This window comes from Oncorhynchus tshawytscha, linkage group LG08 (assembly GCF_018296145.1).
Source record: "Oncorhynchus tshawytscha isolate Ot180627B linkage group LG08, Otsh_v2.0, whole genome shotgun sequence".
In the NCBI taxonomy this organism is placed as follows: Eukaryota; Metazoa; Chordata; class Actinopteri; order Salmoniformes; family Salmonidae; genus Oncorhynchus; species Oncorhynchus tshawytscha.
Window position 1 is genome coordinate 12646306 of NC_056436.1, and position 17239 is coordinate 12663544.

Here is a 17239-nt window from a genome sequence, read left to right on the forward strand (position 1 = left end):
TTAGATAGGTAATAGGGAGCCATTTGGGACGTAGCCTATACAACAGAATGACATGATGGATGGTAACTCACCCTGTCTTCGGTATGAATCTGACACAAGGGATGGAGGGATATTTATACCCTGCAATCCCACAATGCTTCACTTTAATCTGGGTGAGTCACCGACATCCTCAGCCACTAGATGGAGGTCTTTCCTTATTGGCTTGTGATGGGCTAGCCTCAAACTCAGCAATTCTGGAGAAGAATAGTGAGTGTGATGACTGGCAGCCAGCGAGTCAGCCTCTAGGACAGTAGCTTAGCATTTAGCCTCTAGGAAAGTAGCTTAGTGTTCAGCCTCTAAGACAGTAGCTTAGCATTTAGCCTCTAGGACAGTAACTGAGCTTTCATCTTCTAGGACAGTAGCTTAGCTTTCATCTTCTAGGACAGTAGCTTAGCTTTCATCTTCTAGGACAGTAACTTAGCTTTCATCTTCTAGGACAGTAACTTAGCTTTCATCTTCTAGGACAGTAACTTAGCTTTCATCTTCTAGGACAGTAACTTAGCTTTCATCTTCTAGGACAGTAACTTAGCTTTCATCTTCTAGGACAGTAACTGAGCTTTCATCTTCTAGGACAGTAACTTAGCTTTCAGCCTCCTTACATCCAGGGAGATGTTTCAATACTCTACATTGGTTTACTTTCTTCGTTTCCTTTCTTTCACAATCACTGATTAAGGGACTGGATAAGATCCCTCTTATATCATGCAGGATCAGTCATCATGGAGGAAAGGAATCCATCTCAACTGAGGTATCCACTTCACAACTGATTATTCATACAAAGTACCATGTTCATAACATTTAAAAAACTTTATTGCACTTCAGTCTGGGATGAACATTGCCAATTCAGGATGCCACATTTTTGTAAACGTTTGTTTTTCACAATAAATGGGAAATCACAATCAAGTTGAAAATGAAAAAGCAAGCGGCACATGACAACTTGTTCAACTTACAACAAGTAAAAGTCTGACTTTGCGTTGTTGTTCTCATAACAGTCATACATGCACAAACTGAGACAATGTACTCTCTGTAGCATAGAATAATCTCTTGTCTTTATCAATGAATATCATCACATTTAGCAAAGACCGGTGAACCTTTTTTTCCACATGGGGCATACATAACATTTCATCAGTATCCGAGGCCAATATCATTGAGCATGATTTATATCCATTGAAAGTTTAGTCCAGGTGTTACGGTTTTCTTCCGTTGAAAGAGAGTAGGACCAAAATACAAAAACGGACCGTGAAAACCTATACAGCCTATCTGGTGACAACAAACACAGAGACCAGAACAATCACCCACCAAACAAAGAATATGGCTGCCTAAATATGGTTCCCAATCAGAGACAACGATATTCACCTGCCTCTGATTGAGAACCAATTCAGACAGCCATAGACTATGCTAGAAAACCCCACTAAGCCACAATCCCAAAACCTGCGAAAAACCCCAATACAAAACACACCACAAAATAAACCCATTTCACACCCTGGCCTGACCAAATAAATAAAGAAAACACAAAATACTAAGACCAGGGCGTGACACCAGGGCTTACTCCGAGAAACTGGTGCTAAATGTCTGAGACCCTACACTGTCAGAATACTGACCCTACACTGTCAGAATACTGACCCTACACTGTCAGAATACTGACCCTACACTGTCAGAATACTGACCCTACACTGTCAGAACACTGACCCTATACTTCCAGAACTGTGTCTATGGAGTGTTGTGCGACAGAGGTCTCACAACTTGTGGTGGAGTCTACGGTCTCATGGCCCTCGCTAAGATGGTTTGTTATGGTCCTAGAGTGGCTAGAGAGCTTGGAGTCTGTGCCCGTGGTGGAGAGAGATGGAGATGGTAGGAACTACTGATCCTGCTCTGTATTGATGTCTGTCTCTGTCTCTGTGGAAGGGGAGGGGCTGGGAGCCGTTTCTGTCCTATCAGAGGGGCTGATTTTACCTGGTCCTCTGGGCTTGACCAATCCCATCTCACAGTCTTTGTTCCAGCCGGCCTCTGGGTGGTGGTCCAGGGGGGCCGAGCTGGAAGGAAATCAGTCACATTTTAAGTAAATTTATTAGGCCGTATTTTTGTTCAGTGTAAATGCAGGGCCATGCACAGACCTTTCAAAGGGCAGGTGCTCAAAATGAAAGGGGACAGGTATTTCTGCCACTACACACTCACCACAAATTGTAACCAAGCCAGTTACATTGCCTCCTAAAGACATGATTGACATGGGGAAAAGAGGGTAGGCTATCAGCTGATAATTGATGTTGATGATTGATGTAAATCTGCTGGTTAGCTCAGTTATATTTTTACTGATTGTGATTTATCTTCGAATGCTCTTAAATAATAGCTTCATTATATAGCCTAATATTCATAATCTTCTAACTGATATATGGCTGGCTGGCTAGTATCTGAATATTTTTAGCTAGGGTTTATACTACCTATATTCAGTGTTTAATTTGTAAATGTGGAGGTGCAGGAACAAAAGTGAGCGCAAGAGGGGATGACCTGGTAAGCTCTGAGGTGTCAATATAATAAAGCATTGCATGGATATCATCGTATTTGCGTAGTGGCATCGAGCTGTAGAGTAGAGGCGCTTACAGAAGTTGCACACATGGGGAAAATGCACTGGCTCGATGTACACTCACTGGACTCGAACGACACACTCACGCAAACACACACGCGCACACATATTGACACCACTTACACACACATTCACATTCCTTCACACTCTTCACATACGCTGCTGCTACTCTCTGTTTATTATCTATGCACAGTCACTTTACCCCTATCTACATGTACATATTACCTCAATTACCTTGACTAACCTGTACCCCTGCAGATTGACTCGGTACTAGTAACCCCTGTATATAGGCTTGTAGTTGTTATTATTGTGTTACTATTTTTCTTTCAGTTTATTTAGCACATTTTTCTTATTTACTTTTGAAAAGTAAATTCCACAACTTAACTTTTAAGAAGGCACACCTGTTAATTGAAATGCATTCCAGGTGACTAGCTCATGAAATTGGTTGAGAAAATGCCAAGAGTGTGCAAAACTGTCATCAAGGCAAAGGGTGGCTACTTTGAAGAATATAAAATCTAAAATATATTTTGATTTGTTTAACACTTTTTTGTTTACTACATGATTCCATATGTGTTATTTCATAGTTTTGATGTCTTCACTATTATTCTGCAAAGTAGAAAATAGTAAAAATAAAGAAAAACACTTGAATGAGTGGGTGTGTCCAAACGTTTGACTGGTACTGTATGTTTAATAACATACATGCCCATATAAAACATATAAGTAACATATACAGTATATTGCCATATATTCATTTTCAGAATGAAAGACTTCTGAAGCACCATGTGGTCCATATCAGCGTATCTGCTTACACAGGTAATTGTTTCGCAGCTGGAAAGGCACAATCTACTGTGTATGTGTGTTAATTTCCATCAAAGTTGTTAAGGGATATCATGTTACTACCACAAGGGAGCCTTACTAACACCAGACATTAACATTGTCCTATGACAATAGACCCTGTCGCTCTCTATCCCTCTCTCAGCCAGGTAACGTCAGAAACATGGACTCCTAATGACAATGATTCTGTCTCTCTCTGCCTTTACTAAACCAGGTAGAACCAGAGTGTTAGGATGACACAGTACAACCCGGCCGTCAGATGTCATACCTACAAAGCCAACGAAGCACAAACACATCTCCAACCACCACCCGTCTACCCGACAGACAAATAAGGGCTGTGGACATGGATAAGATTGCATGGTTGGTATCAAGTCATTCTGTTATTCACCCTAGACTGCATTGGGAAAGGTGTCATTTGTGAGGACTCAGTTGCAACCTCATACATTTCCATTGATGTAATCTATATACTTCTGGTCCTCTCTCTAACACAGTAACACACATGCAGTAGTGAAGATGTTACAACCGGAAAATTACTATGTCATTTTAGACCAAGTGTGGTATTTGAAATGAAAGCTTTGACATACTGTATACCTAGATTTGTACTTCTTTACCACTGACCAAAGTACAGACCTATTTACAAAAACCAAGTCCATAAAAAAACTACAACACTTATATCACACCTGTCTGTTTTCATATTATTATTTATTTACCTTTATTTAACCAGGCAAGTCAGTTAAGAACAAATTCTTATTTTCAATGACAGCCTAGGAACAGTGGGTTAACTGCCTGTTCAGAGGCAGAATGACAGATTTGTCCCTTGTCAGCACGGGGGCTTGAACTTGCAACCTTCCAGTTACTAGTCCAACACTCTAACCACTAGGTTACCCTGCTGCCCCGATATATCCTCTGTGGTGCTCTGGTGGATAAGGTTTATACACATTCTGTACGGACCAAAATGTTTCATTCAAATCCTTCAAGGAAAAGAAGAGGAAGCAAGAGGATGAAGAGGAAGAAAGCTGACTGGCATCATGAGCCTTCAATGTCAACTCCTGCAGACAGCAATGTCTCCTGGCCTCCTCCTTAACCACACATTAGAGAATTAGTTACAGGTAGGTGAGTAATCTGAAGGGCTCTGCTGTGGTGGCCCTTAGTGACAGATAGGTAGGTCAGTCATCCGAAGGGCCATGCAGGAGGGAGCAGGCAATGTCCCAGATGTCACCTTGTGTGGTGCCCTATATAGAGAATCAGGGGTCATTTTGGGACACAATATCAGTTCAAATCTCCTCAGCCCTTAGTCTAAGGCCTGGTACTAAATCATGTCATTAAAAGCCCATTCTCTCAACAAGGACTGGCATGTTGATGATGTCACCACGGCTACCACCCAGTCACACACACCACCTGCTGATCAGAACCCTCTTCAGAGAATTAGACTAAAGACAAACTATAGAATGAAGTGACTGGATAGAGGATCTGCTGAAAGTATTTGAATGATACACAACTAATAATATAGTACTGTAATTTGTCACTTAGCCAGATGCTTGTCTCCAAGACAACCGACAGTACAGTGAGTGTATACAGTACATGTGTATGTGATTCCTATGGGAATTGAACCCATGAACTTAGCCTGGCAAGTGCCACGCCAATGGAGCAACATAGGACAGTATTGTATACAAAGTATTAACACACATTATACAACAAACCTCTGGTATTAAGCTTGGTACAGTAGCTTTCAGTTGAAAAGGAGAGCAGTACTATTTCTTTACATCTCATATTACATGTGTATTGTAGAGATGCGTTCGTATGCAAACCAGAATCCATTTATTTTCTCTTGATGTGGGCGATACCTTCACACAATGAGGAAGACACATGCAACACTGGGTGGAACTAAAGCCTAAATAATTGACAGACTTGTTTTGTCGGATACAGGCAACATTAGACGTACTGCATGGCTTTCAGAGTATGTGTTATTGATGAGCTGGTGAGTTCTACTTTAGTTTTCAGTGGAACTTGTATTGAAGCTGCTAAAGTGTGCTTTAGCCGAGTAATCAATCATTTTTGCTCAATGCCTATTTCATTTCTTGTGGAAGAAAGATTTAGATCATTTCCCCCCAACAAGTCCTTGCTGTATTGTGTAGTTCGACTTTGTTTGGATTTCCACCACATTCCTACTTAGAAATGACTGCTGGATCACTTGAAACATGTAGTCAGAAATCTTAAAAGTTCAAAGTCATGTTAAACTCAGATGAATATGAGAACACGACACAGTGGTGTTTGTTCAGAATAGGGCTTGATGCCTTTTGATCCAAGATCAAGATCATCTCCCTATTGGAGCAGTACCCCATGAATGATTTAAGGAAGATCATTCTTCCTATAGTAGTGACTGAGAAGCGCAGACTTTTTGTTGTGTGGCACGTAATTCTATCACAGGTCACTTTATTGATTAGCTTCCTGTTGTCTCGTACATACGCACACCTGACCTCACAAATATTAACAGGTGTCTTTGGTTGCCAACAAAGAAATAGCCTAATTCTGGTCATACCTTTTCTGCCAACCCAACTTTTGTCACAATTCACAAAGCTACATTGAGGTTCTTTCCCGATGTAAAGTGAATTGAGAATTCTGAGTCATAGACACATTTCATTAACATAATTCATACATTATCAGACAAATTGGATTCATATTATGTGCTATATATGTTTGCATATCTGAACTTTAATGTCTTATAAAAAAAAAGTTGCAGTGACTTGATGGAACAAGTCTTGTTGGCTAGTTTGGCTTAGCAGACTTAGTTTGCGGTGACGTCTCTCTCTCACCAACCTAGCTAGTTATAGTTGCCAGCCTGTCTCGAGTTCAACACTCATACACTATTCATTGACATATCACATCACTCCAGCCCAACTCCTGCCCTGGTCAAACCTTATTGTTTTTCGCGCAACTTTACATTTTTGGCCTTTCAGTTTCTGCATTGTAAACGTCTGAAATGGCTATGTAGAATAACTATTTTGGAGAAAAATTCAATCACTCAAAGAGTTTTTAAAATTTCTTTCAACAGGAACCATTGGGAGTTGGTTTGAAGAAAAGGAAAGTGTGACGTTTTCTTTAATGGTATGTATGCAAATGATTCTAGACCATTTTTTGATAGAATTCATGGAGAGCAATGCTGTTGTATATAGCATAAACACAGCATAGTCTAAAGCCTTGTTTATATATAACATTGATTTGAATATTAAACGATGAATCCAACAGATCTCTTCTCACTGGGTTTTTCTCTGTGGTGTAAACTGTAGTTGGTTTTTCTCTCTGGTGTAAACTGTAGTTGTTTTTCTCTGTGGTGTAAACTGTAGTTGGCTTTTCTCTCTGGTGTAAACTGTAGTTGGCTTTTCTCTCTGGTGTAAACTGTAGTTGGCTTTTCTCTCTGGTGTAAACTGTAGTTGGCTTTTCTCTCTGGTGTAAACTGTAGTTGGCTTTTCTCTCTGGTGTAAACTGTAGTTGGCCTTTCTCTCTGGTGTAAACTGTAGTTGGCCTTTCTCTCTGGTGTAAACTGTAGTTGGCTTTTCTCTCTGGTGTAAACTGTAGTTGGCCTTTCTCTCTGGTGTAAACTGTAGTTGTTTTTCTCTCTGGTGTAAACTGTAGTTGGCTTTTCTCTCTGGTGTAAACTGTAGTTGGCTTTTCTCTCTGGTGTAAATTGTAGTTGGTTTTTCTCTCTGGTGTAAACTGTAGTTGGCTTTTCTCTCTGGTGTAAACTGTAGTTGGCTTTTCTCTCTGGTGTAAACTGTAGTTGGCTTTTCTCTCTGGTGTAAACTGTAGTTGGCTTTTCTCTCTGGTGTAAACTGTAGTTGGCTTTTCTCTCTGGTGTAAACTGTAGTTGGCCTTTCTCTCTGGTGTAAACTGTAGTTGGCTTTTCTCTCTGATGTAAACTGTAGTTGGCTTTTCTCTCTGGTGTAAACTGTAGTTGGCCTTTCTCTCTGGTGTAAACTGTAGTTGGCCTTTCTCTCTGGTGTAAACTGTAGTTGGTTTTCTCTCTGGTGTAAACTGTAGTTGGCATTTCTCTCTGGTGTAAACTGTAGTTGTTTTTTCTCTCTGGTGTAAACTGTAGTTGGTTTTTCTCTCTGGTGTAAACTGTAGTTGGCTTTTTCTCTGGTGTAAACTGTAGTTGGTTTTTCTCTCTGGTGTAAACTGTAGTTGGCTTTTCTCTCTGGTGTAAACTGTAGTTGTTTTTTCTCTCTGGTGTAAACTGTAGTTGGTTTTTCTCTCTGGTGTAAACTGTAGTTGGTTTTTCTCTCTGGTGTAAACTGTAGTTGGTTTTTCTCTCTGGTGTAAACTGTAGTTGGTTTTTCTCTCTGGTGTAAACTGTAGTTGGCCTTTCTCTCTGGTGTAAACTGTAGTTGGCATTTCTCTCTGGTGTAAACTGTAGTTGGTTTTCTCTCTGGTGTAAATTGTAGTTGGCCTTTCTCTCTGGTGTAAACTGTAGTTGTCTTTTCTCTCTGGTGTAAACTGTAGTTGGCCTTTCTGGTGTAAATTGTAGTTGGCTTTTCTCTCTGGTGTAAACTGTAGTTGGTTTTTCTCTCTGGTGTAAACTGTAGTTGTTTTTCTCTCTGGTGTAAACTGCAGTTGGTTTTTCTCTCTGGTGTAAACTGTAGTTGGCTTTTCTCTCTGGTGTAAACTGTAGTTGGCCTTCCTCTCTGGTGTAAACTGTAGTTGTTTTTTCTCTCTGGTGTAAACTGTAGTTGGCTTTTCTCTCTGGTGTAAACTGTAGTTGGCTTTTCTCTCTGGTGTAAACTGTAGTTGGCTTTTCTCTCTGGTGTAAACTGTAGTTGGCTTTTCTCTCTGGTGTAAACTGTAGTTGGCTTTTCTCTCTTGTGTAAACTGTAGTTGCCTTTTCTTTGGTCATATCTATGATGTTATTATATTGAGGAAGCTTTCGGGCTCTAGATACTCCAAGTAACAAAAAACACACCTACAGTGCAATTTGGGAGGAATTATTTCAGGGTTGATTTCATGATAGATCTCTGATCAGTTGGCTTTAATTTAAAGATTTATCTTCGGGGATGAATCTTTTTGCATTGCATACTCTCAGTAGAGCTACTGTATGGTCCACAGCTTTATTCAGAATGACTTGTTTTGGGCACTGTATGCCATTAGTTGCATACCTGTTAATTGGAATACTGTGAACATTTAACAAATTGTGAAGTAGGCCTAGATGCTATGTGGATTTTACTGGATTAGATTGCAAAATGTTGCTGCCATATGAAGCATTTAAAATGCATGGTCTCATCTCATTCAATGTTTTATAAGTACTTAGATGTTTGTGAGCAATTTCATGATGGTTTCACCAACATTTCTGTGTAGAGCTTGTTATTAATAATATCCTCAGTCATGAATAAACTGATGCTTTACATTTAGTTTTATATTTGCATGACTAATTATTGTGAGTGCTTTTTTCCCTTATTTTTCACAAAGCATGTGAAATGTATCCGTGGTTAATTGATGTATTAAGGTCATGGGATGTGAATTATTAAACTCCCCATTGGAGGCCAAATGAGGGTGTGGTGGTAGAATGGAAATCAGGCTACCTGCCTTAAGAAATACCCTGGACTAGGTTCAAATGACACCCTATTCACTATACAGGGCACTACATTTGATTAGGGCCCATAGGGAATAGGATACCATTTGAGACTGACAAACTCACTCTTCTGCTTTGCCATGAGAGGAGACTGGTGTGTGTTCAAAATGGCACTCTATTACCTACACAGGGCACTGGTCAAAATCAATCGAATCAACAGTGTAGAATTTGTTGATTTAGTAACTCCAAAACGTAGTATACACATCATTATGCAACGGGTGGGTCTAATCCTGAATGCTGATTGGTTAAAACCGCATTCTACGCATCAATAACCTCCCACAAACTGACCCTACATTATTTACTTCACAGAGCAAGAAGAGGACTGTTCTGAAACATGAAGAAATCACGTGGCCATAAGTCAGACCACGGGAAAGGAGGAGGGGGTACAGACACACACACACACACACACACACGCACACGCACACGCACGGATACACACACACGCACACACCAATTGTTTCATTTAAAATAATGGAGATAAGTAAAATGCTTTCATACAACCTTTGGTCCCACTTACTGTGATAAAATGCAGATTAAAATGTGTAACATAACCTACAATAAATTGTAAACAGTAACATTAAACATTAATACCAACAAAAATTAATACAATACATTTTTAAAAGTCACACAAACAACCTTAAAGGGTGGTTGTCGAGCTTAGCTATCGTCATCCTGTCAGGCTGTTCTGACAGGTGTGGCCTCCTTGACTGTGATTGTCCAGGCGATGAGGCTGCCATCTTGGAGACAGAGGACCTGGACTTCACGGGAGGGATGGGAGGGGGAGGGGGTCTTGACCCTGACACCATCTCCCTGGCCTCAGTCACAGCCGTCACCACTAACGTCTCCAACAAGAGGTAAGCACAGCATGCTTCTATGGTGCTTGTGGTTTGCTATTCAATTTACACATAAAATACACTTTTATGTACACTGAACAAAAATATACATGCAACAAGTTCAAAGATTTTACTGAGTTACAGTTCATATAAGGAAATCAGTCAATGGAAATGAATTCATTAGGCCCTAAACTATGGGTTTCACATGACTGGGAATACAAATTGTATAGATACTTTGAAAAAAAAACAGAGATGTGGATCAGAAAACCAATCAGCATCTGGTGTGACCACCTCATGCAGCGCGACACATCTCCTTCACATGGAGTTGATCAGGCTGTTGATTGTGGCCTGTGGAATGTTGTCCCACTCTTCTTCAATGGCTGTGCGAAGTTGCTTGATATTGCATGCGGGCCATGCATTGCGCCCGGCCCACCACAGGACTCACTAGTGCGCGATGGGCAGGAAGATCCCTGCCGGCCAAACCCTCCCCTAATCCGGACAACGCTGGGCCAATTGTGTGCCGCCCCATGTGTCTCCCGGCCGCGGCCGGCTGCGACAGAGCCTGGACTTGAACCAGGATCTCTAAGATCTGCTTTAATATTGCAGATAGATTGTAGCTTCCATCAATGTAATTTCCTGCATCATTTCCAATCCCTCATATATATATTTTTTTATTAAAAAAAATGATATTTTCCTTTATTGTTTTCCTGTAACCCCGTAATGGACAACAACACCTCTACTTCCAGCTTATACATACTATACACATTTTAAATCGTATAATCTACATGGACAGTACCAAAACAAATCATTTAATGATTTAATGTCTCTTCAAGGCAAAATCTGCAGAGCAGGGATGGTTGTATCCCAGGCTGATTTTTTTTCTTGAGCGGATGGTTGGGGGGACCGGAACATAATTACAAATAATTTGTAGACTGTAAATTGACCGCAAACAGATATACTATTTGACTAAGACATTAATCATTTCAAACCTTACTTACGATCACGTGTCTCTCTATTATGTGTGGGAATGCTTGGGAACAGATTTCTAATGAAAATCATGGAGCTGGTGTTTTTAGTATTTTATTTTAAAACATTCGGTGCGCGGGACACCAGTTGGGGAACCCTGACATACAGCGTGTCTGCCATCTGCATGGTACAGTTGAAACCAGGATTGATCCATGAAGAGCACACTTCTCCAGTGTGCCAGTGGCCATGGAAGGTGAGCATTCGCCCACTGAAGACGATGCCAAACTGCAGGTCAAGACCCCGGTGAGGACGACAAGCATCTGTGGCATTGTATTGTGTGACAAAACTGCACATTTTAGAGTGGCCTTTTATTGTCCCCAGCACAAGGTGCACCTGCGTAATGATCATGCTGTTTAATCATCTTCTTGATCTGCCACACCTGTCAGATGAATGGATTATCTTGGCAGAGGAGAAATACTCACTAACAGGGATGTAAAGACATTTGTGCAAAACAATTTGAGATAAATAAGCTTTTTGTGAGTATGGAACATTTCTGGGATCTTTTATTTCAGCTTATGAAATATGGAACCAAAACTTTACATGTTGTGTTCATATTTTTGTTCAGTGAAGTAAGATAGCATAGAAGCAAACTCTGCGTGTTGGATTGAAGACAGGTGTTTCAATTACATTGTTTACCATGTAGTATCCTGTAGTTTTACAGAATTCTGAAATGAAAGTCTGCATTGATTTAATCACACTAAAACATATTTCTAACATGTGTCTAACGTCAGATCAAAACCAGACATTAAGATGGAACCTAGTGCCGGGAGACCAGTGGATTACCAAGTAAATTAAACTATACAGTATGCTCAATGAATCAAGGAATAATCCGAATTTAACATATTGTTGTACTCCAGAGTGTTTCTACATGATAATCCTATTTCACCAGGTTAGTGTTACCATCGTAGAGGCCAGACAGCTAGTAGGGCTGAACATGGACCCAGTGGTCTGTGTGGAGATCGGAGACGATAAGAAGTACACTCAGATGAAGGAGTCAACAAACTGCCCATATTACAATGAGGTAACCAGCCTGCTCTGGAATGATGATGTGGAGGAGGAGGTTGATGATTATGATGAGTGTGATGATGATTATAACAAGGTCTACAGCATTGTACTTGAATATTTAGTACATTTTCAATAAAGCTACACATTTTAACAGCAAACTTCATTACCCTCATGCATTTATTTTATCTCACATTTCTCTTTTAGTATTTTGTCTTTGACTTCCACGTCCCATCGGATGTTATGTTTGACAAGATCCTGAAGCTTTCGGTGAGTAGCTCTACCGCCATACAAACAAACAAACAAACAGCTGCGCTACAATTCCCCTCCCTATCTAGATGAATGGAGACCGTGGAAATCGCTGTGTCTATTATTCATACAGTCTATAATTCCCCTCCCTATCTAGATGAATGGAGAGCCATGGGAATCGCTGTGTCTATTATTCATACAGTCTACAATTCCCCTCCCTATCTAGATGAATGGGGAGCCATGGGAATCGCTGTGTCTATTATTCATACAGTCTACAATTCCCCTCCCTATCTAGATGAATGGAGACCATGGAAATCGCTGTGTCTATTATTCATACGGTCTATAATTCCCCTCCCTATCTAGATGAATGGGGAGCCATGGGAATCGCCTTGTCTATTATTCATACAGTCTATAATTCCCCTCCCTATCTAGATGAATGGAGAGCCATGGGAATCGCTATCTATTATTCATACAGTCTATAATTCCCCTCCCTATCTAGATGAATGGGGAGCCATGGGAATCGCTATCTATTATTCATACAGTCTATAATTCCCCTCCCTATCTAGATGAATGGGGAGCCATGGGAATCGCTATCTATTATTCATACAGTCTATAATTCCCCTCCCTATCTAGATGAATGGAGACCATGGGAATCTCTGTGTCTATTATTCATACAGTCTATAATTCCCCTCCCTATCTAGATGAATGGAGACCATGGGAATCTCTGTGTCTATTATTCATACAGTCTATAATTCCCCTCCCTATCTAGATGAATGGTGACCATGGGAATCTCTGTGTCTATTATTCATATAGTCTATAATTCCCCTCCCTATCTAGATGAATGGAGAGCCATGGGAATCGCTGTGTCTATTATTCATACAGTCTATAATTCCCCTCCCTATCTAGATGAATGGAGACCATGGGAATCTCTGTGTCTATTATTCATACAGTCTATAATTCCCCTCCCTATCTAGATGAATGGAGACCATGGGAATCTCTGTGTCTATTATTCATATAGTCTATAATTCCCCTCCCTATCTAGATGAATGGAGAGCCATGGGAATCGCTGTGTCTATTATTCATACAGTCTACAATTCCCCTCCCTATCTAGATGAATGGGGAGCCATGGGAATCGCTGTGTCTATTATTCATACAGTCTATAATTCCCCTCCCTATCTAGATGAATGGGGAGCCATGGGAATCGCCTTGTCTATTATTCATACAGTCTATAATTCCCCTCCCTATCTAGATGAATGGAGAGCCATGGGAATCGCTGTGTCTATTATTCATACAGTCTATAATTCCCCTCCCTATCTAGATGAATGGAGAGCCATGGGAATCGCTATCTATTATTCATACAGTCTATAATTCCCCTCCCTATCTAGATGAATGGGGAGCCATGGGAATCACTATCTATTATTCATACAGTCTATAATTCCCCTCCCTATCTAGATGAATGGAGACCATGGGAATCGCTGTGTCTATTATTCATATAGTCTATAATTCCCCTCCCTATCTAGATGAATGGGGAGCCATGGGAATCGCTGTGTCTATTATTCATACAGTCTACAATTCCCCTCCCTATCTAGATGAATGGAGAGCCATGGGAATCACTATCTATTATTCATACAGTCTTTCATAATAGTCAACTCAGGTCAAATGTTACTGAAGCACATTGCAATCTGCTTATCCATCCCTCAGGTCATCCACTCCAAGAACCTGCTGCGTAGTGGCACCCTGGTTGGCTCCTTCAAACTGGACATAGGCACCGTCTACTCACAGCCAGGTCAGGGAGAAACAGAGAGAAACATAGTAGCTACTAGCGACCCATCTATGGTTCTGGTGTTGATCGTTGTTCATATTCATGTTGATGTTTTATTTAATTAAAAAAATGTTCAACAGAACACCAGTTTTTCCACAAATGGGCCCTTCTCTCTGACCCTGATGACATCACTGCCGGGTGCAAAGGTTACATTAAATGTGACATCGCCGTTGTGGGGAAAGGAGACAACATCAAGACTCCCCACAAGGCCACAGAAACCGATGAAGATGACATAGAAGGGTAAACAATGACCAACATATTACTGAGGATATGAATGAACCCTAACCTACATATTACTGGGGATATGAATGAACCCTAACCTACATATTACTGGGGATATGAAGGAGAAAATCACTAATATTATAGTGGTAATGAACCCTAACCTACATATTAATGGGGATATGAATGAACCCTAACCTACATATTAATGGGGATATGAATGAACCCTAACCTACATATTACTGGGGATATGAATGAACCCTAACCTACATATTAATGGGGATATGAATGAACCCTAACCTACATATTACTGGGGATATGAATGAACCCTAACCTACATATTACTGGGGATATGAATGAACCCTAACCTACATATTACTGGGGATATGAATGAACCCTAACCTACATATTAATGGGGATATGAATGAACCCTAACCTACATATTACTGGGGATATGAAGGAGAAAATCACTAATATTATAGAGGTAATTAACCCTAACCTACATATTAATGGGGATATGAATGAACCCTAACCTACATATTACTGGGGATATGAATGAACCCTAACCTACATATTACTGGGGATATGAGTGAACCCTAACCTACATATTACTGGGGATATGAAGGAGAAAATCACTAATATTATAGAGGTAATGAACCCTAACCTACATATTACTGGGGATATGAATTAACCCTAATCTACATATTACTGGGGATATGAATGAACCCTAACCTACATATTACTGGGGATATGAATGATCCCTAACCTACATATTACTGGGGATATGAAGGAGAAAATCACTAATATTATAGAGGTAATGAACCCTAACCTACATATTACTGGGGATATGAAGGAGAAAATCACTAATATTATAGAGGTAATTAACCCTAACCTACATATTAATGGGGATATGAATGAACCCTAACCTACATATTACTGGGGATATGAATGAACCCTAACCTACATATTACTGGGGAATGAACCCTAACCTACATATTACTGGGGATATGAATGAACCCTAACCTACATATTACTGGGGATATGAATGCACTAATACTGTAGAGGTAATTAACCCTAACCTACATATTACTGGGGATATGAATGAACCCTAACCTACATATTACTGGGGATATGAGTGAACCCTAACCTACATATTACTGGGGATATGAATGAACCCTAACCTACATATTACTGGGGATATGAATGAGAAAAGCACTAATACTGTAGAGGTAATTAACCCTAACCTACATATTACTGGGGATATGAGTGAGAAATCAAAATGTTGCTTAGGGCCCCCAAGAGGCTGACTGCATGTGTGGGTATGGATGTGGGTACACAGACCCGCAAGCCACTGCGGCCCCTCACCCCCATCAAAGTTGCCCCTCCCTGCTCTAAAGAGCCCTGTGATAGATCTCCCATCTCACAATTCTTGCTTACTTTAAAATGCTGTTTTAGTCATAGAGATAAAATACAGTGTGTTACAAGTGTTCTCTTTGATTCTGTGGTTTCAGTAACCTGCTGTTACCTGAGGGGGTTCCCGCGGAGCGCCAGTGGGCTCGCTACTATGTGAAGATCTACAGAGCCGAGGGCCTTCCCAAGATGAACACCAGCATCATGGCTAATGTCAAGAAGGCTTTTATAGGGGAGAACAAGGACCTCGTGGACCCTTATGTACAAATACTGTTCGCTGGCCAGAGGGTAAGTTAAAGCACTGTTCAGGTGCTATGCTGTGTTACGTTAAAGTATGTTATGTTATTCTGTGTTACGTTAAAGTATGTTACTCTGTGTTACGTTAAAGTATGTTATTCTGTGTTACGTTAAACTATGTTATGTTATTCTGTGTTACGTTAAACTATGTTTTTCTGTGTTACGTTAAACTATGTTATGTTATTCTGTGTTACATTAAACTATGTTATTCTGTGTTACGTTAAACTATGTTATGTTATTCTGTGTTACGTTAAACTATGTTATGTTATCCTGTGTTACGTTAAACTATGTAATGTTATTCTGTGTTACGTTAAACTATGTTATGTTATCCTGTGTTACGTTAAACTATGTTATGTTATTTGTATTTATTAAGGGTTCCCATTAGCTCTCCTGGGGTCCAGCAATAATAAGGCAGTTATATACAATAAAAACATATGACATGACATTACGTTTCATAACACTTTTCACAACACATTAATTGTGTGCCCTCAGGCCACTATGTATGTGTGTGTAGAGTGTGTGTGTTATCATGTGTGTGCGTGTGTCTAGTAAACTATGTTATGCTATTCTATGTTATGTTACGCTATGTTATGTTACTCTATGTTATGCTATGTTATGTTACTCTATGTTATGTTACGCTATGTTATGCTACGCTATGTTATGCTACGCTATGTTATGCTACGCTATGTTATGTTATGCTATGTTATGCTATGTTATGTTACGCTATGTTATGTTACGCTATGTTATGTTATGCTACACTATGTTATGTTATGCTATGTTATGCTATGTTATGTTACGCTATGTTATGCTACGCTATGTTATGCTACGCTATGTTATGCTACGCTATGCTATGTTATGTTACGCTATGTTATGTTACGCTATGTTATGTTACGCTATGTTAGGTTAAACTATTATGCTAAGCTTTGTTATGTTTAACTATGCTATGCTACGCAATGTTATGTTAAACTACCCTATGCTACAGCATGTTATGCTATGCTATGTTATGCTATTCCCCCCCCTATCTGGAATGCTTTGTGATCCCAGGGGAAAACATCTATCCAGAAGAGCAGCTACGAGCCCATCTGGAACGAGCAGATCGTCTTCACTGAGATGTTTCCACCGCTCTGCAAACGCATGAAGGTCCAGATCCGAGACTCGGACAAAGTGAACGACGTGGCCCTCGGAACACACTTCATTGACCTGAGAAAGATCGCCAATGATGGAGACAAAGGTGCTTCAGTGGAGACATGTTTCCCTTAATTCAGAAGATATTGTGTATTGTGTTTCTTGTGTTTCTTTTTTTTCTG

The 17239-nt window shown here is 40.2% G+C and overlaps 1 protein-coding gene across 1 annotated transcript in view; it reads left to right on the forward strand.

Annotated features, from left to right (window-relative positions):
- The first annotated feature begins 9408 nt into the window (after positions 1–9408).
- LOC112255797 (otoferlin-like) overlaps positions 9409–17239 on the forward strand; it is a 39726-nt gene continuing 31895 nt past the window's right edge. Inside the window, exons 1-9 of the mRNA XM_042326243.1 lie at positions 9409–9457; positions 9796–9928; positions 11665–11719; positions 11823–11954; positions 12143–12205; positions 13886–13970; positions 14087–14246; positions 15737–15923; positions 16977–17163. Of these exons, the coding sequence (XP_042182177.1) occupies positions 9409–9457; positions 9796–9928; positions 11665–11719; positions 11823–11954; positions 12143–12205; positions 13886–13970; positions 14087–14246; positions 15737–15923; positions 16977–17163 (1051 nt within the window). The remainder of the gene's footprint in view (positions 9458–9795; positions 9929–11664; positions 11720–11822; positions 11955–12142; positions 12206–13885; positions 13971–14086; positions 14247–15736; positions 15924–16976; positions 17164–17239) is intronic.